The sequence below is a fragment of the Sciurus carolinensis genome, chromosome 17 (assembly GCF_902686445.1).
Source record: "Sciurus carolinensis chromosome 17, mSciCar1.2, whole genome shotgun sequence".
NCBI lineage: Eukaryota > Metazoa > Chordata > Mammalia > Rodentia > Sciuridae > Sciurus > Sciurus carolinensis.
This window is the reverse complement of record NC_062229.1, coordinates 56189798-56208935: the sequence shown is the minus strand read 5'-3', so window position 1 is coordinate 56208935 and position 19138 is coordinate 56189798. Positions and strand designations below refer to the sequence as shown.

Below are 19138 nucleotides of genomic sequence, written 5' to 3'. Positions count from 1 at the left end.
TCTTGGAGCCAATTCAGAAAGGGTTGAGTCATTTCAGAATCCAGCAACACCATAAGAAAGGTCAGGGGTCACAGCTTAGGAGCTCCTATCAGGACCTTCAGAAGTAGAAAGTGCTACAGGACAGACATAGTGCACCCTGTCACCCATCCCTCAATCCATCCACCTGTGTTAGTCAGCTTTCTGTTGCTGTGATAAGATACCTGAGATAGTGAACTTAAAGGAGAAAATATTTATTTTAACTCATGGTTTCAGAGGCTTCAGAGTTCGTGGATACTTGGCCCCATCGCTTTGGGCTTGTGGTGGCATAGTACATCATGGTGGGAGTGCATGGCAGAGGAGGTCTGTTCACCTTATGGAGTCCAGGAAACAGAGAGAGAGTGGGGGTGGGGCGGGGCCCAGGTCTCTACATCCCCCTCAAAGGCATGTCCCCCAAAGATCCACCTTCTTTCTAGACACCAGATTCACCTCCTAAACATTGCACTACCTCTCAAGAGTGCCAGACTGGCAAACAAACCTTTAGCCTATGGAGCTTTAGGGCACACATCAGATCCAAACTACAGCACCACCCCTCCACCCACCATCCATCCAACCATCTATTCACCTACTCGTTCATTCTACCATCCTTCCATCCCTCCACCCATCTTTCCGTTCATCCATCCATCCATTCAACCATTCACCAACCCATTGGTCCTACCATCTACCCACCCCTTCAACCATCTGTCCATCTATTTACTCATTGATCCATCCATTGCTTCAGCAGGAAAACACAGTACCTTGGACCAGGATCTGGGGCACATGGTTTAGTAATCAAGTTCCTGTCACTCTGCTCAAGTTTTCCTTTAGCTGGGCCAGGCCTTTCTGGGATCCTTCCAGTCACCTCATGATGACCACTTTCTCTCCATCCCAATCAGTCTGGGGTGGGGTGGGAAGGCAGAGAAAGGTTTCTGGAGAGGGAGCTATAAGAGGTCTGCAATCTGCCCTTCCTGGGCCTCCCTCACTGCCTCCAAGACAGACATTTTTTTTTTTTTTTTTCAGAGCAGAAATTGCTCCCTGCCTAAATCCCACAGATGTCATCTCTCATCCATTGCTCTTGGGACAAAAGTCCTTCCTCTGGCCTCTCTAGCTTCCCCTCACATACCAGGTGCTTCCCCTGGACTTTCTGGGTTCCAGGCACACAGGCTGCTTCTAATTGTACAAAGGTAACCTGTTCTGCCCCTGATCCTTTGCCTCTGCAGTTTTCTCTGCCTGGGGTCTAAGGGCATGATGGCAGAGGGGACCCCGGTGAAGGAAGCAGTGAGTATTTAACAGATGGCAGAACAGGGGGCACAATAAGCCTGGAGGAGGTTGGAATCAAACTGGGGAAATCCCGGAATGCCAGTGGGGAATGGTGTGTGGCTTCAATCATGGGGACTCCACTCCAGGGGACCTGCAGCTGCTTCCCACTCCTAGAGTCAGAAGCAGTGTTTTCTAGAGATCACACAGGTCTAGGATCGTGGAGAGGGGACTGCAGGGAAGGAAAGGTGACTTCACTGGCAGTCTGGTGGCTCATGAAATACAGCCCCAGCCTGAAAGCCTCCTCATGACCCCAGGGTGAATGTGGCAGAGGTCTGGGCTGGGCTGGCTAAAAAGGCCAAACCTGTGAAGGCACCTTCTGGAGCGTGCAGGCTCTGTTCTCCCACTCCATCCTGGGTGGGTTGAGGAGCCACTTGCTGTGGGCTAATATCATGAGGTCAGTTTTCACATCTGTGATGGGGAGAAAAATCCTGCTGGATGCGGGGTGGGAGAAGACATCCTCATATTACCTCTGGTCCTTCTGAGGCACCGTCTCCACCCCGCTGCTCCAGCTAGCCTCCAAGCCACCATGCTGGGAGAAAGGCGGGGGGAGGGGCCCACCCCAAACCCCAGGGGAGGGGCCCACCCCAAACCCCAGGGGAGGGGCCCACCCCAAACCCCACCCCAAACCCCACCCCTCTCCAAACACCCAGGCAGGGCGATGCTCCACACAGGCAAAAACTAGGCAGATGTCCTCTCTCCGTCCCACTCCATCCTTATTCTGCCTGACCCTGTGTACAGCCTGGCCTTCAGGACAGAGGCCACGCTCCATGGTGAAGCATATGCAGCCTGAGCAGGCCTGGTCTTCCCTCCCCTGCTGCTTCATCCCCCTTCCCTGAACTCAGTGCGCAGGGTTCTGACTCTAAGCCTAGGGACATGCTGGTGTCCCTGCCCTCCTTTCCCACTGGACTAACTACTTTTTATCCTTCAAACCTCAACCCAACACCTCCACCTCCAGGAAGGCTTCCTTGACATCCCCAGACTGGGCGAGATGTCTCCCCTTGGGCTCCTGCAGTACCTGATCATTTGCTGGGTGGTGGCTGTCACAAAGGGCACTGTGTCTGTCATCATGCACAATGTACCTACAAGATCCTGGACCAAGGCCTGGCCCAAGTAGGTGCTGGAAAGCACTTGTGAATGACAGGAAAGATATAGACCTACTTTCAACTGCTCACAGAACACCCACCCTGCAGCTGCTGGCAAGGCCAGAAAGTCAGCTGTGACTCCTCTGCTGTTGCACAGATTCTGCAGCCCAGCCCAGGCTGGTTGTGCAATGGGTCAGTGGCCCATGAGCTTGAGTTGGGCAGTCCTTTCATCCCTGTATGTCCCTCATTAGCCCCACAAGCTGCTCTCTTATCTTGCTGACCTATGGCCTGAGCCCCTCTGAGAGACCTTTATAAAGAAACAGCCTGAGACCCCTACTTTCCCTGGGAGTGGGGTAGGAGTGCAAGGAAGAATGTTTGTTTATGCTGGGCAAACCTGCTGCTTGAAGACCCCTCCCACTGGCCTGACCTCTGATCTTTTGAGAAAAACTCTATAACTCAAGAGCTAGAAAAGAATGTTTTCCTGATGAGCTGGTGTTTCCTCTTAGCAAGCAAATGAATTTATTTTCTGCTTCACCCTGGCTGCCAGGAAGCTCAGAGCAAAGCTTTGTGGTCAATCAGTGCTGCAGCTTCCCCTACCCTGGTGATTTGTGTCTTTTTTATCCTCATATTCATTTTGTTTGTTTGTTTGTTTTATTCTCTTCTCGTGGGGTGGTCTGAGTCCTCAACCCTAAATCCTGGGCCATTGATGGAATCCATTCCTGTATTCTCTTTATGCTATTTACTTGTAAACCATAGATTATATCCTTTTTTTTTTTTTAAGATGTAGGTGTACATTTGTTGTCCCTCAGTAACCATAGAAGATTGGTTCTAGGACCTTCTGAGGATACCAAAATCTGTGGATGTTCGAGTCCCTTATATAAAATGGTGATGTGTTTGTGTAAAACCTGCTCACATCCTCTAATATGCTTCAGATCATCTGCAGGTTACTTACAATATCTAATTCAATGCAAATACTATGTAGGTAGTTATTACACTGCATTGTTTAGGGAATAATGATTTTTTAAAAATATGTATCTCTTCAATACAGATGCTATTGTTTGTTTTTTTTGTTGTCGTTTTTTGTTTTTGTTTTTGTTTTTGTACCAGGGATTGAACCCAGGGGTCTTAACCACTGAGCCACATCCCCAGCCCTTTCTAAAATATTTTATTTAGAGACAGGGTCTCCTTAAGTTGCTGAGGCTCACAATCCTCCTGCCTCAGCCTCCCAAATAGCTGGGCAGATGCGATTTAAAAAAAAAATATTTTTGTTCTATGGTTGGTTGAATCTGCAGAGACAGAACCTGCAGATACAAAGGGCTGACTCTAAGAATACATGTTTTTTTTTCCAGCATGCTTTGCATGTGGAGGAATTGGGTGGAATCTTGGAGGTGCCTAACATGGACAGGAATGGATTCCCTCAATGGCACAGGATTTAGGGTTGAGGACTCAGACCACCCCACGAGAAGAGAGGCTGCTGACCCTCGGCTGTCCATTTATCTTCCAGTGCTAGCTTCTTTACCAGGTGGGGAGCAAACAGGCCTGTTCCTGAGCCCAGGAGTGAAAATTGACTAGTGTAAAGCAAATTCCATTACAAAGAGTCCTTGAACTCACTGGGAGAGTTTGGGAGTTGGCCTAGAAAGAATAAGTCAGCCCAGTTCATACCTTTTTCTAAAATCAAAACTGGTTTCCACTCTTCCTAGGTCTAGGTTCTCCAGCTCTAGGTCCCTTGCTGAACACTGGGCTAGCATTTTTAATGAGTGGTATAGTCTTAATTTCTTTTTCTGCAAAATGATGGATCAGGGCTGAAAGCTTTCCATGGGCCTCAGTGGCCACAGGCCCGTGAGGGCCAGTGGTGGAAGATTTTAATGTTCTTTGAGGCGAACTGTCCAGGATGGGAGATGAGGCCCTGGGATTTGGCCACTTGGAATGAGAGACACCATTCTCTGGGTTTACACCACCTTTCTTTATTTGAAGCCAGTAGGAATCCCCCTTTGCATCATGATCCAGACCCCACAGGTGACCCTGTAGCAGGAGGGTACAGGGTTCTTCAATCAGAACTACAGCTCCACAGACCAGCAAGAAATCTCTGTGCCTGGGAGCCCCTCTTGGTAATCCATCTTGAGCTTTCTGTAATGGGTAGATGACAAAAAGATGGACAGATGGGTGAACAACAAGTCTCAGGTGTGGTGGAAATAGAGGGGGACAGGTGGGGACAGGAGCATAGAGGGTGGGCAATTCCAGAGTCCCTTGCACACAGATCAAGGCCCAGTCACCCAAAAGGTTACCCAAGAGACCCAGTGTGTGTGATCTCCATAGTCCAGGGCTCTGAGAGTTGGGCGCAAGGACATGGAGAATCCTAGTACCCCAACAAGTCTTGGGGCTGGTGTACTTTCTGTGGGTCTGATCGATCATCCTTTGTGGGGTCAGCTGATTCAGACCTATCTACACTATCAACCTTTCAACTGTTTCCAGTTCCTAGGCGAGGACAGGAGTGAGGTTCTGCAGAGCCCAGGTCCCAGCTTCCCAGTCCCCACCCAACCCTGTCAGGCTCAGTGGCCTGCTTGTGCTGAGTCACCTGGTGACAGAGAAGTCCTTTCCCTGAACCCTCAGTGTCCGTTGGCTGTCGTCTGCCACTTCTGTCATCTCCCACGACACGTCCTGGTAAAACTGGCCTGAGATATAAAGGGCAGGTGAGTGACGGCTAATGACAGAGAGCCTGGGAAACACAGCGAGGGCCACTGTCTGTTTGGCAGAGGTGGTTTCTGAGGATGTCCTAAGGATGTGGGTAGAGTACCGAGGGTCCCGTTGACGTGGCTGGAGAAATGGTCGGTGTCCCGCAGAAAGAGCAGGAGCCCCTTCCCAGGGTCATCCAAGGACAACAGGCCGATGGTGACTTTGTCCGGGCCACTGAGTAGCAAGAGCCCCGTCTTGTCCATGGTCATCTTTAGGCTGTGGAGAAACCCAGAATCCTGAGCAGGAAGGAAGAAATACCTACATGGAGCCTCAGCAGGCAGGTAGGGAGGGGGCCGGAGCATCCCTCCTATCTAGGAAGTCAGAGTGTGGTCCTACACTGCTGGGGGTGCAGGGTCCCTTAAATCTTCTGGGCTTCAGTGTCCTCATTAGTAAAATAGGACCAAAATTAGCTCAATGATATCCAGTTTCCTTGGCATTGTTTATAAGATAATGGGTGCCTTCCTTTTGGTTTGCTTAAATTTGGTTTTTCAAGAATTCATTTGATAAGATTTAGGGGTTTTCTCTTAAGTCTTTTTTTCTTTTCCTTACTGAGGATCAAACCCAGGGTCTTGCATAGGCTAGGTAGGTGCTCTACCTGTGAACTACAACCCCAGTTCCCAGGGGATTTCTCTGATACACCTACTCTGTCCCCTCTGTTTATGGTTGGTGCCTCTTTCTTTTGGAGAAAATTGGTGCTTATTCATAATTGTGACTTTTTGTTTGTTTTGTTTTAGTACCAGGCATTGAACTCAGTAGCACTTAACCACTGAGCCACATCCTCAGCCCTTTTTAATATTTAGAGACAGGGTCTGCGTTGAGTTACTCAGGGCCTCACTAAATTGCTGAGGCTGGCTTTGAATTTGTGATCCTCCTGCTTCAGCCTCCTGAGCCGCTGAGGCAGGAGGGATTACAGATGTGCACCACCGTGCCTGGCTAATGGGCAGGGTTTTCTCTACCTGGGAAAAGATGGGCTATGGCATTGGCCTGGGGCTCAGAGGACACAACTCACAGAGAACCAGGGTCTTTGGCCTCTCTCCAAGGTCCCTCAGGACTTGCAGAGCTGGAGGACTGTTCTGGAAGACCCATGATAGAGCACCCATGCCTCTCAGAAGAAGTCCCACCTGCCTCCATTAGCTCCCAGCTGCCTAGTATGTGACCCAGGTGGACAGTGCCTGCTTGTATCTCAGGATTTGTCATCATGACCTCAACAGATAGGGATTGCCACCCTTCGTTGGGCCAAGAGGACACTGTCCCATCTGATGGTGCACATTCCCCAAGTACACCCTCTCATTGACTTCCTCCAGCCCCTGACTCAGGACTAGGATGACCATCTCCAGGTATCAGTGAGGAAACTGAGGTTCAGAGGGGCTAAGTGGCCTATGCAGGGTCACACAGGATTAGCTGCAGAGCCAGCTCCAAACTATACTGCTTTCTGCATGGGACAGTGACCTGGGATAGGTGTGTCCAGGTCCCCAGGACAATTCCTTGGTTCTTCCAGAGATACAGGGATTTGGAGCAGGGCGCTGTGCGTCTCTGCTGTGAGTGCAGCCCACTGCAGAAGTCTCATGTCCAACCACTCCATTCGCAGGTCTGTGGCCTCAGGCCACTGGTAAGCACCATCATGAGCCAATGTGGTCTGAGAGGTCATTCCCCAGAGACCCCAGCCTGGGACTTACCCAGGCAACACCGAGAATAACGTCTCCTTCCACTTGTATGCAGAGTTCCTTCGGTTCCGAGTCACAACCACGTGTTCAGGGGATGCGAGGACCTGCACTTGGGGATTCTTGAAGGTCACCTTGATCCAGTGGAACCCAGCCTTCTTTGTATCATACTGGCCATTTACCTCAATCCCTAAGGAAATCGGATCCAAGAGGTGAAAGCCAGGGCTTGAGCATTGGCCAGAACAGAGTCTTCCTTGACAATGTCCCCACCAGGAACTGTCGGGTCACCCGTTCTCCTCAGCATCCCTTCATACTGTTGGCCCACTTTCCACCATCTTTCCACTCACACGTTAGTCTCACATTGTTTTGGAAAGGTCCCAAAGCCCTTGGTGACAGTCACTCTCGGTAAGATTTTTTTTTCTTTTTTTTTTGTACTGGGAATTGAACCCAGGGCAGTTAACTACTGAGCCATATCCTCAGACCTTTTTAAAAATATTTTATTTAGAAATAGAGTCTCATTGAGTTGCTTAGTGATGTGCTAAGTTGCTGAGGCTGGCTTTGAACTCACGATCCTCCGGCCTTGGCCTCCTGAGTTGCTGGAATTACAGGTGTGTGCCACAGTGCCTGACTTTAGTAAGTCTTCTGAGAAGCGGGTATCTTATCTCATGTCTATAAACTTTCAACAGACCTCTGGAGCGTGCTTGGCCCTGAGATGGCTGCATGCCAAGGGTAGGATGGAAAACTGGGCTCCCTGCCTCCACGGAGCACACAGACACCTGGGTCTGGGTGATGAAGCAGGAGACCATGTGGTCCTGGGAGGAACACAGGAGCTGTGGCTCTCTGAGCATCCCCAAGTGGTGTGTGTCCCATGTCTGCCCTGCAACTTCAGCTGCAGCAGGGAGGCCCTTCCAGGGTAGGGGTGGATCTGCCTCCTCCCACCACCAGGGTCCCATAGAGAGAGGCTGCTTTGTGCTCTGCAGACACGGATTCCTATATCTGGAACATCACTCCTAGGTGACCCTGAATAGCTCCTTGACACCCTGGTAGCTCTGGCCTCCTCTCCTGAGTTCTGAGCACTGCCCATATTGTGCCCAGGTCATCCAGACCTGCAGAGGTGTCCAGTGCAAGGCCTTTGGTGACTCTGGGAGTGAGTGCCTGTGTCAGGGCACAGGGCATGTGTGTGTATGTGTGTGTCTCCATGGGCAGGTGGTGAGTGGACAAGAGTGGCGCCTGGGTCTCTCTGGGTAGGTGACTGGGAGTGCACCTCTCACCTTGGTCAGGGTCTGACAGCAGGTTCATGGGTCCCTGGGAGTGCTTGATGTCCACACAGAGCGTGTCATTGCTGGGTCCAGGCAGTGTCAGGAGGACAGGAGAAGCCTGGATGGAGGCTGGGACAACCAGAGCACAGTTCCTGAGGTGGGGAGAGGTCAAAGGGGCAAAGATGGGAGGGGTACTGGGAGAGCTGGCATCTTACCTGAGGTTGGTTCTGTAATGATTCTTTCTAAAAGAAGAAAAAGGAAAAAAGGTGTGGGTTCAAGCAGCCTCTCCCCTGGGTGGGGGAGTGTCACAGGGTAGAGTAGAAGACAAATGTGGCCAGGATTCTCTCTCCACTTCAACATGGAACCCCATGACAAGTTCACAGAGCACCCCCAGAGCTCTTCCTTCCCAGGGTTTCCCAGTTAGGACAAGAAGCTGCTCCAGGGGCCCTAGCCTGGGGGTACCTTTGTTTTGTGTTTCCGTATCATCCAACTCAACTTGACGAGGCTCTAAGACCACTTGTGGCGCTGAAGTGGTCATCAGTGCATGAACATTGAGGAACAGAAGGAGTAGAGGTCAGGACTGGGAGCAGTCCCCAGGCCCATGGGGGACCAAGGGCCACCCACCAAGCCCCAGTGGACTCTGTCCACCTAGACCCAGCCTAGCAGGGCATAGTGTTAGGGAAGATGCTGAGGAAGTCCACCTTGGTTTGTGGCTGCTTCTGAGTCCACATTTTGGCATCAGAAACAGCACAAGGGACCACTGTTGGCTTTGGGAATGGAGGAAGCCTCCCCTTCCTAGAAGGTTCCATCATGAGTAGGGAATTCTATCCAGCGAGAACAAAGAACATATAAAGTTCTGTTTCAGGGATGGGATGCCTGATGGTCGTAGCTGGTGGGGAGAAGACGGGCCTCAGGAGGGAGAGTATTAGTAAGAGCCCCACCATGAGCCCTCTTAGCCAGTCCCTGCTTCTTTTGGGGCCCTGGATCCCTTCTGATCAAGGAGCATGAGAGGCTACTCTGTCAAGGATTGTGACCTGACAAACTAGGGACAGAGGAAAGAGCAGGACAGCAGATACGGGAGGAGATGAAATGCTAAGGACAGGCAAGGGGTGGCTGGTCAAGAACTGGGCAGGCAAGGGCAGCTCCTCAGGAGAGGCCATGCTCCCAACGATGGCCCACCCCTGACCCTCCCTCTGGAGAGATCCTAGATTGACTCGGCCACCACTTACATCCCCAGTTCTCCCTATCTGGCTTATGTTTCTCTCACCCTACTATGACCATCTTAGGGAAACTGAGGCTCTCCAAGGCTCAGAAAGCGGCTTACAGAATGCTGAGTCCCCTGAGTTCCGTAATCGGGAGGAATAAGAAGGAAAATCGTGAGGATCCCCAGGTGGTCCCCGTTGTCCCAATATGTCGGGGGAGCGGGCAACTCCAACATCAATTGGTGGGGCGTTGTGAACTATTGCTTTGGAAAAAAAAATGGCACATGTAGTCTACTCTTAGTGTCAATTCGGGCTCAGGGACTGCATGCCAGGAGTGGGCTGGGTAGAGGGCAGGTGGGTTCCCTTCTCTCTACATCTGGCCACCCTGGGGAGATTCCCAGGGTTGGGAGACAATCAGCGTTGGAACTCCTCCCCCAGAAGGTCATGCCTCCCCCAGGCAGTAACCCCCCACCAAACTACCTTGCTTTCTGAATCCTCTTCTGAAATATCCGGAGCTGCTTCCTATTCAGACACACCCGAGCTTAAGCCAGGCAAGGCAACCTCCCTCCATGGCCAGGGGCAGAGCCCAGTCTATGACTGAACTCATGATTCAGGGGTTCTCCCCTCCCTCACCCCCTCTGCCTTTGCTACCTGTTATTCGGAACGGTCGGTTTCCTATACCGGGTCTGGAAAGATGGTGGCCTGGAAGTCATTGAGACCTGGGTTTACTCCTTGGATCCACTTTCTGGGGCCCCAGCTGAATGTGCGTGGCCAGATACCACCACTCCTGGTAGAGTGGGCCTTTACTGTGGCAGTGGACCCTACCCAGGCCAGTCTTTGGGCATACTAGCCCTTACCTCCTGCATTGACGTTCTCATGTCTAGTATCTGGATAAAACATATACCCACAGAGGGAGACAGAAAGAGGGGGACACTGTCATGGTGGTTTTGATCAATTTGAAGAGCTTATGTTTTTAAACTTGCTTTCTAACCCCAGAATGACATAGGTGAAATGAATCTAGGAGTCAAGGAGACCTGGCCCCAGTTTCCTCATCAGTGAAGTGGGATGGGTCTCTCTGGATTCCTGGGAGTCTTCTGTGGGTGGCAGGGGTGGGTCTTGGCTGGGATACAGGGAAGGGGCGGGGAAGGATGCTCTGCTACCTACCAGGATGGGATGCAGGTCTTACACTCACCATCTTCCACAGGCTTCTCAGCAACTTGAGACTGTTCTTGGCCTTCAGGTTTGGTGATCACCATAGAGGTGAGAGGAGTGACAAAGTTGTATTTGAGTGACAAATTCAGAGCTCGGGTCTTGAAGGCCTGTGAGTCAGCTTCTGATGCTGAAACCCTGTAGTTTGAGGATGTCAGAGTTCAGGGGGTCCCTCGATACCTGGACTGATTCCCCCTCCCATTGGTGCCCTTCTGGGGGTTCCCCTTGGGAGTCTGTGGAGCTCGGACATGATACCCCTCCCCCCACCTCGGAGATGCCTCATCACAAAAAGCTTAGGGAGTGCCGATGCTGTGTGCGGCCTGCCTCAAAGGCCTGCAGTGGTCAGGGCACTCACATCTGCTCCAGCTGCTGCTGGATAGTCAGGTATGCCCAGAGTCTCTCCATGAAGTTGTGGAAGATGTACTTGGGGCTCTGGAACTCCTCCTCTTGCTTGGCCACGTTGGACTCAGTTTGGAAGGTGATGTTCTGCATGTACTGGAAAGAGGGGCCCCACCAGGGCAGGAGCAGTGAGGGCCTGCTGTCTGCACCTGCCCCGTACTTCAGCACTCTTCTGTGCGAGACCCGATGGAACTGGGGCAGGTCCAGTTCGTTGACCATAAGGGCCTCATTTCCTCTGAAGGGAAAGTAAGGAGGGAGTTTAGGAGTGTGAGGGTCCCTGTCACAGAGCCTCCAAGGGTGAGAAGAAGGTGGAGATAAAAGGTAACCCCCTGCCCCAGGGTAGCAAAGCAGGTGATAAGCCAGGAACCCAAGTCAGCTGACTTTTGGGGGGAAAAAGGTAATGAGGATTAGAACCGAACCCCAGCCCAGTGTTGACACAGCAATGGGAAGGATTTGCAAATGCAGTATGCAGTGTGAAACAGAAATGGTCCCCAGCGGGGCGTGGTGGGCAATCCCAGCAGCTCAGGAGGCTAAGGGAGGAGGATCATGAGTTCAAAGCCAGCCTCAGCATCTTAGCAAGGCCCTAAGCAACTCAGGAGACCCTGTCTCTAAATAAAATACAAAATAGGGCTGGGGATGTTGCTCAGTGGTTAAGCACCCCTGGGTTCAATCCCCAGTACCAAAAAAAAAAAAGGTACTCAGACACAGCCTACCCTTACCCTAAGGATGAGGAAAAGGAACAGGAAGGCTCAATCTGTCAGTCTGTTCATCTTTGAAACGGGAGTGTCTCTCCCTGGCCAACTGCACCATCAGACTGTTGTCATGAGGACTGGAGGGAATGGCAATTAGGAAGGAATCCCTGATGTCACCTTGTACTCTCAAGAATGGTGAGGTGGCGTAGCATAGAGTGCTGAGGGCCCACCTGTGCCAGGCACAGCATGGTGCTCTCATGAGAATCTATGTTGTCTAATGAACCCATGTGGCAGGGGCTGGTTTCATTCCTAGGAGGCAGAGGGGAAACCTGAGGCTCAGGGCCCGTGGATGCTCACTCAAGGTCTGTCAACTGGAGCTTGGCAGACCTGGGATTTGATCCAGTCCCTCCAGCTGCAAATATGAAGGCTGCCCCCGCTGTCCCTCCCCTCCAGGAAGACGTGGCTACCATCCTCACCATCTTCCCACCGACTCTGGCCGACAGCACATCAGGGCTCTTATCTCGGAGCTTGCCAGCCACCACCATCTCTGAGCCCTTGAAGAGCAGACGGAAGTTGTCCTGTGTGACCTCTTCCACAGCATTGCTTGTGTACTGGAAGGCCACCTTTGTCAGCACTGGGTTGGCTACCTCCTGGTAGAAGTCCTACAGGATTGGGGGAGGTGTGTCACAAAGGCCCAGGCTGCCTCTGCCTGGCTGTCTGCAGCCCACCTGGGGCACACTGGCACCTGGAGCTGCAGGGCAGAGTCCGAGTCCTCATAGATGCGCCGAGCCAGGCCACCGTTGTCTAGCGCCAGCTTCTCCAGGAAGGCATAGCTGACGTCGAAGCCAAAGCCCAGGCAGAAGAGGCTGTACTGGCCACCTATGGCTTCGCGAACATTCTTTTGGATGCTTGTGGGATTGGTCTCCCCTGGACCCATGGGTTTGGGAAAACAATGAGAAAATAGCAATTTGCTCAATAGAACCTTAGAGCTAGAGGCTCCTCAGTGAGCCCCCTTCCTGCACCAGATTCCACAGCAAGCCTGGGTGCAGCCCCAGCTGCTTTCCCTGCGTAGGTTCCCAGAAAGACCAGCAGTGCCCTCACCCACGGTGGGGTCGCCATCAGTGAGCAGGATGATGAAGGAGATGCTCCCTTCGGGCAGCAGTTCGGCCTGGTTGGTACTCTCCAGCAGCTTCACCGCCATCAGCATCGCATCATTGATGTTGGTCCCTGAAAGGCACACACTCAAGGTGGCTCCCAGCTGGGTACCCACGAGGCCCCTGGCCTGCAGGCCTGCAGAGGCACTCACCGCCTGCTGCCTGGATTCCGGTGGCATAGCTCTTGGCCTTGTTCACATTCTCCGGAGAGGCTGGCACCAGTGATGGCTTCCACTGGGTTGCTCCGCTGCTGAAGGTGATGAGGTTGAACTGGTCTTTGGGGCTGAGGTCACTCAGGATCTTGATGAGGGCTTCCCGGGTCTGACCAGGGGAAGAGGAGACAAGGTGGGGGGCTCAGCACCCTTGGGCTGGCCTCCGGGACTGGTTCTGGGGTGGGGACATGGTGTAGGGTCTGCAGGGAGAGGCTGCCCCATGCCAGAGCCACCCTTGGCCTGGGAAGCTCCCCACCAGGGTGATGGAGCAGGTAGGGTCTGCCCGTTGGACCAGGGCTGATGACAGGAGGGGACTGGGAGCTTCTGGGGCCCTGCCGGGGCCCATAGGACTGACCTGTTCAATTTTCCTACCACTCATGGAGCCACTCTTGTCAATGACAAAGATGACATTCTTGGGCATTGTGGGCAGATCCTCAGGAGCAAAGTAGTGCACAAAGTAGCCATTCTCAATCTGAGGCCGGAGAGAGTAGCACCCGGTTGATCAGAGCTGTGGTCCTGCCCTGCCCCTGTCCAGCCTCTTCATCCCAAACCCTTGGGGTTTGTTCTCCTTGTTCCACGCCCCCATCTCCATCCCACCTCTAGCCTCCCAAAATCCTTGCCATCTTCCAAGGTGCACCCTGTCTTGCAGAAGCCTTCCCTGCTTCTGCACAGCCCACCAGAACTTTCCCTGCCCTACAACTTTGCTTCCTATTTGTTTTGGTATTTGAGGCAGCTTACAGTATGCTGAAAGTTTAAAATATAATAAACCTGACAACCATGAAAAGAGGAAAGATTTCAAAACTAAGAAGTAAAGGGGAAGCATAATGATGCCAGAAGTTTGCGATGCCACAAGCTGCCATAATTGGGCACAAAACAGCTCTGAGCTTCCTGGCAGCAAAGGCAAAGAGGGAAACCACATAAAGCAGCTCTTCAGAGACATAAACATTTTCTGTTCCTAAAAGGGAATGGTTTGAGGGACAACACAACCAAACTGCCTGTTTTCTGTCTGTACCAACTCCTTATGCATACAAATAAGAAGGGGTCATTATTCTAGAACAAGCTAGCTGTGGCTTTTGAGGGTGGATGAACTTCCAGATTGCCCTGTTCTTTCTAGAAGTCCACTCACCTGAATGGAGCCTCCAGAGAGGGTTCGGTTCACATCATAGCGCACAATGAAGTTGCCATCCAGGGCCTTGTCCTGCTGACCTGAAGACTTTTGCTGCTGGGACAGTGTTGGCTTGAACAGGATGTGAGCCTGGAGGAACAACCTGGGTTGAAGTTGGGAGGAAAGGCACAACCATGCTGATAATACCCTCCACCTCTGTAGGCTCGTAGGGAAATCAGAATTCCCGGATGCAGTCTTTGGTGAATATTCTAGGGGCCTTTCTCTCAGGTTGGGCTGCTGATGGTCTGCTTCATCCAGGGGTGGTGTGTGTGAGGGAATGCCCTGTTTCTGGAGCTAGGCAAGCAGAGGCTGGGCTCGGGATGTGAGTGATCTAGCTATCAATTCCTCTCTGCTTGGTCCCAGGGCTCTTCCACCAGTCTACACTGTAGACTCCAAGTCCATGTCCCACAAATCTTGGGTCCAACAAGGTCCATCCTTCTCTAGGCCTTGCCCTTCTCCTCTGTCTGCCCAGCAGCAGCATGGACACATATCTTAGAGGACCTTCCAGTTCAGGGAATCTGCCCATCTGTCCTGCACTCTGAGGATCCAGCTCACAGGGCTGGACTGAAGGCAGGCACCTGGGTCCCTTCACCCTGCTGGTCATGACAGGCCCACCTTGGTCTCATTCTGGGAGACAGTGAGGGCATCTGCCAGCTCGTTGGTCATGAAGGTGCTTTCTGTCTCCAGGAAACGGATGCCCTGAGGCTCAAAGATGTGAATGTCCATCTGGAAGGGAAGATATGGGTCGCTAGGTCAGCTGGGAGCCTAACAGGAGGCCGAGGGCAGGGCCATGCAGGAAGAGTCCTGAGAAGAGGCAGTACAGGTACCTGCAGGTGCTTCACCAGCTGCTGGGGCCGCACTTTGAGCAGCAGCTCATACACCCCCAGTTGCCGCTTCAGCAGCTCCTCGTACACCAGCTCGAAGGTGACCTTAGCAGCAGGAGCCACACTGACTGACACCTGGAACTGCTCCGTCTTTCTCCCAGTGGCCCTGGGGAAGGAGGCCATCAGGTCTGCCCCTCCAGTCCACTGGGGGTAAGGCTACTGGAGCTGGAGGCAAGGTTGAGGGCCTCTGCTGAGGGTTCCCCTCCCTATTATGGCTCCCCACATCCCAGCTCACTTGACCAGGCCGGCGCTCTCTCCTCTGGCCACAGCTGCGCTGTACTGCTCCTGGGCTGCAGCCTTCTCCTTGATGTTCCCTGGGTAGGTCACACCATCGATGATCCTTGGGGGAAAGGGATGGGAGCTGTCAAGAGGCTGGTGGGAGGGAACTTCTCTAGGCCCTGCTAGGGGCTTCTTGACACAGTGACTCTTGCCTTTGCCTGAACCACCCGCCATTTATTATGTACCTACTGCGTTCAAGACCTTGTGTAGGATGCTGGGTGAGGACTCCACCCACCCCAGGCCTGCACAGTATTAATAAAGATGCATTTGAAAGAAGGGACAGGGGAGGACACAGGGGAGGCTGAATCTGGCCCTCTCTTCACCCTGCCAGTCTGGCCCCACCTTCCAACTTGCCCCTTCCACCTCGAGGACTGTTCCCTTCCCAGAGGAACCAGTCAATCACCGGCAAGAGTTTTCTGAGCTGCACCTGTGCCTAGGCCTGTGTCCAGCCACATGGCCAAGACAGAGCAGGAGGAAGACATGAGTCTGTAGGCTCTGACCCCTTGCCCTGCATTGTCCCCTCCTTTCTTCCACTCAGGGCAGGCACTCTGGAGGGAGCCTAGCATCTCTGGAAGTAGGCTTTGGACCAGTGGTGAGTGACTGGGGGTGTGGATGTGATCCTAATTGGCTATTTTTCTGGAAGGAAAATGAGGACTCCAGAAGTTCCAGTAAGGATGTGTCAAGTAAATCTATGCCTGTTCCATCTGGGGGCAGTGAAAGAGGGTGGGAGTGTGGGGGACCCACGGGGGCAGGCAGCTGGGTGCATGGAGCAGGCATCCTCCTCCCTGCATTTCCTGCTTCTGATGTAGCTCTGGGCCAGGGTGGGACTGGGGAGTGGGGAACCTGGCTCCTCCTGGCCAGGTCAGGGAGCAGGGAACCCTGCTCTTCCCTATCAAATGCAGCCGCAAGGTCTGGGCCCAGAGAGGAGGTACCAATCCTGGGCTCTCAGCTAATGTGATGGCCTTGGCTCATGGTTGGGGACTGGCACAGGAGGTGGGAAACGGGCTGTTGCTGAGGGTTGGATGGGCAGGGAGGGGGAGGAGCCTACCACTGAGACCCCGCCCCACACCCTCTCTGCTTTGCCCCGCTCTCCCTCTCTCTGGGAGCAGCCTCTCCCCTGTCCTCAGTCACTGCCTCACCCAGAGGTTGGGGACAGAGAGAAGTTCAGCTGAACTTAGCAAACATTGCAAAACTGTGTTGGGAAGGGTGGGGAGGAGAGCAGAGGACAAAGTGAGGACTGTCACCAACCCTCTAGAGGAACCCCAGACCTCTCCTGAGGTGGTACAGCACACAGCTTTCTGCAGTCCCCCTCCTCAAGGTGACTCTCCATGGTGGGCAGCCCCGGGGTAAGAAAGTTCTCTCTATTCTGCAGTCTGCTTTTAGTGACTCCCTCCTGCCTGGTTCTGGCCTCAGGATGCCCCAAGCTTGCATTCTTCAAAGGCAAAGATACAAAGAGGCCAGGGCCCTCTGCCTGTCACCCGGGCAGCACTTCCAGAGGAGGGCTGGATGGCAGCAGAGACAGATCATCTCTGGGAACAGTGAGCTCCTCAGCAAAGCCCCTGTCCCCTGTGAGGTCCGTAGGTGGAGTACGCATATCCTGGTGTGGCTGGCTTCTGGAAGAAGATGTCAGGGGGCGCAGAGGAGATGGAATAGCCACGCCGAGTTGCGGGGCAGGGAGGAGAGTAGGAAGGCACCTACATGGAGAAGTTGGTGATGAAGGCTTTCTTGGGCAGCTCCATGTCAAAGATGGCCTCCTGTGCCTCATCGGCCCTGTTCACCACCCGGCTGGTGATGACCGTATGGGCAAATCGAGAAGAGACCTTGGAGTCCACCATGAGGCTGTAGATGTGGATGCCATTCTGAACCAGCAAAGGGAAAGTAAGTCAGAGCATTTCAGTGCCACCCGTTTGGGCAACACTCTTTGCATTCTCTTTGAGAGTAGGCCTTGACCCTGACCTCAGTCCAACCTCTGCTCTCAACCAGCTTTCTGACCAGGCCTCAGGTCAAACTCAGGGAGATATTTCACATATGAACGTACATGTAAAATAAGAGGTAGCTACATGCTTCATTCCCCACCCTACAGCATCATGGCCAGGGGTCACGTCCACCTTATTCTATGGGGACCTACAGCACCCGGAAGGTACTGCAAGCACGCAGGTGCAGGGTCCCAAGCCTGTGTCTGGAAAGGGATTGTACTAGGGCCATGGCAGGGTCAGGAACCTTGTGTCCAGGCTGAGCTCTGCCCAGTGAAAGGGCAGTGAACCTGCTCTTTGATTTCTGGTGACTGTGACGTCCATGAAAGCTGAGCAATGCTAATCTCCTCCCAGGCAACCATGGGAACGGGAGAATCTGGAGGTAGATGAGGGTCCTGTCTCTTAAGAGATGGGAACCTTCCTCTTTGGGCCTGTCTTCCTTGCAGCAGACCCTTCTCAGTTGCCCTACCTCTCCTCACAGGGCACAAGAAGATGTCATGGGGCCCAGAGAAGAGGGAGTAGCATATATTCTTTGCCCTGAGATCTGTGGGACTCCAAGAAATGACACATGTGCACACAGGCAGAACCTCACACTTCCCTGTGTGTACCAAGCTCACGTACATGCCAGTGCTGCTCAGCTGCATACGGCTGTACACGCATGCAGTTTAGCACAGAAGTGCCGAGTGGTTTATTTACAGCTTGTTAGCTTTGTGCCTGGCCCTGTGTCAAATACTTTATAGCTATTAGGAACTGTTTTCACCACAATCATCCCAATAGAATCTGTTATTACCCTGTTTTACAGATGAGGAAATGGAGGTGGAAAGCATAAATAACTTCCCAGAGGGCCATTCAGCCAGGGAAAGGAAGAGCTGGGCTCATAAAGCGGTATCCCTACCTACCCTGCTCCACTGCCACTCCCTAAGAGCAACTGGTTAAGCCATAGTCCCTCATCTGTAAAATGGAAATAATAGGATCATCCTCTCTATTAAGTATGGGGGGTAACATAGGCCCTGGGGGTAGAGCTGGTGGACGGGCAGCACCGTTTCTTTGAGCACACTGACCCACACTCCTACTTAAATGCCTGCATGTTCAGAGGTTCTCTCCCACTTCCCAGATGTGTTGTTTCTTTCCCCAGCTCACACACATCCCTCCCTCACCCCCAGGCATCCATGGGGACCCGTTACCTTTTGGGCCGTGACAGTCTGGAGGACAGCCAGCAGCAAGGGCAAGACCAGCATGATGCTACAGATGGGGACAGGAACTGGGACCTTCATTTTGACTCCAGTGCCTGCCAGGCTGCTTATGAACCTGAGAGCCAATGGGAAATAAATTAGTAACTGCTTATTGCTCCGCCCCTGTGGGGGCAGGTTCTGGGAAATTGGGATCCATAAGCCAAAACCCCCAGAGGTCTCAGATAAGCAGGCAAATGACCAATGTCCAGTGAACTTTGGCTGGGCGCAGGAACATATCCTGAGGAAAGGCTCAGGTTGGAGTTGGGTATTGGTGCCCCTTCTTTTCTTTTCTTCTCTCTCTTTTTTTTTTTTTTTGGAGGGGGGACAGTCAGGGGGACAGTCTTATACCACTGAGCTATATCCCCACCCTTTTTAAAACATTTTGATACAGGGTCTTGCTAAGTTACTGAGGCTGGCCTTGAACTTGCAATTCTGTCTCAGCCTCCCTAGTAGCTGGAATTACAGGTGTGTACCATCGCACACAGCTTTTAAATTGGGTTTCTTTTTGCTTTTGCTTTTGCTTTTGAGGTACTGGGGATTGAACCCAGGGCCTTATGTATATTAGACAAGTGCTTTACCACACTGATCCATACGCCTAATCCTGAGACTCTTCTTCCTCTTCTTTACTTTTCTCTCTCTTTTTTTTTTTTTTTTTTTTTTTTTTTGT

General features: G+C 52.5%; 1 protein-coding gene across 5 annotated transcripts; it reads right to left on the bottom strand.

Moving 5' to 3' along the window:
• Positions 1 to 4359: 4359 nt before the first annotated feature.
• On the bottom strand, positions 4360 to 18547 carry Itih4 (inter-alpha-trypsin inhibitor heavy chain 4). Of its 5 annotated transcripts, none has more exons than XM_047530645.1 (24): positions 18424 to 18547; positions 16965 to 17125; positions 15223 to 15327; positions 14931 to 15093; positions 14719 to 14829; positions 14065 to 14193; positions 13294 to 13410; positions 12879 to 13047; positions 12674 to 12799; positions 12318 to 12499; positions 12049 to 12234; positions 10837 to 10976; positions 10465 to 10619; positions 10130 to 10159; positions 9924 to 9974; positions 9753 to 9794; positions 9395 to 9535; positions 8533 to 8595; positions 8286 to 8312; positions 8083 to 8199; positions 6827 to 7001; positions 5212 to 5366; positions 4993 to 5089; positions 4360 to 4544 (listed from the first exon to the last, which is right to left on the bottom strand). In XM_047530645.1, the coding sequence occupies exons 1-24, from the start codon at positions 18511 to 18513 to the stop codon at positions 4475 to 4477; spliced, it is 2802 nt and encodes a 933-aa protein (XP_047386601.1). In that variant the 5' UTR covers positions 18514 to 18547; the 3' UTR covers positions 4360 to 4474. The 5 variants fall into 5 exon arrangements, with proteins under 5 accessions (XP_047386601.1, XP_047386604.1, XP_047386602.1 ...); XM_047530648.1 differs by having other exon boundaries at positions 9395 to 9409; XM_047530646.1 differs by lacking the exon at positions 10130 to 10159.
• Positions 18548 to 19138: the final 591 nt, after the last annotated feature.

Coding starts and splice junctions, on each gene's coding strand:
- Itih4 (XM_047530645.1), bottom strand. CDS start 18,513: ATGAAGGTCCCAGTTCCTGTCCCCATCTGTAGCATCATGCTGGTCTTG. Junction 8,596..9,394: donor CTCAGGGGACTCAGCATTCT/GTAAGCCGCTTT, acceptor TGACCACTTCAG/CGCCACAAGTGGTCTTAGAG. Junction 5,090..5,211: donor CCACGTCAACGGGACCCTCG/GTACTCTACCCA, acceptor TTTATATCTCAG/GCCAGTTTTACCAGGACGTG.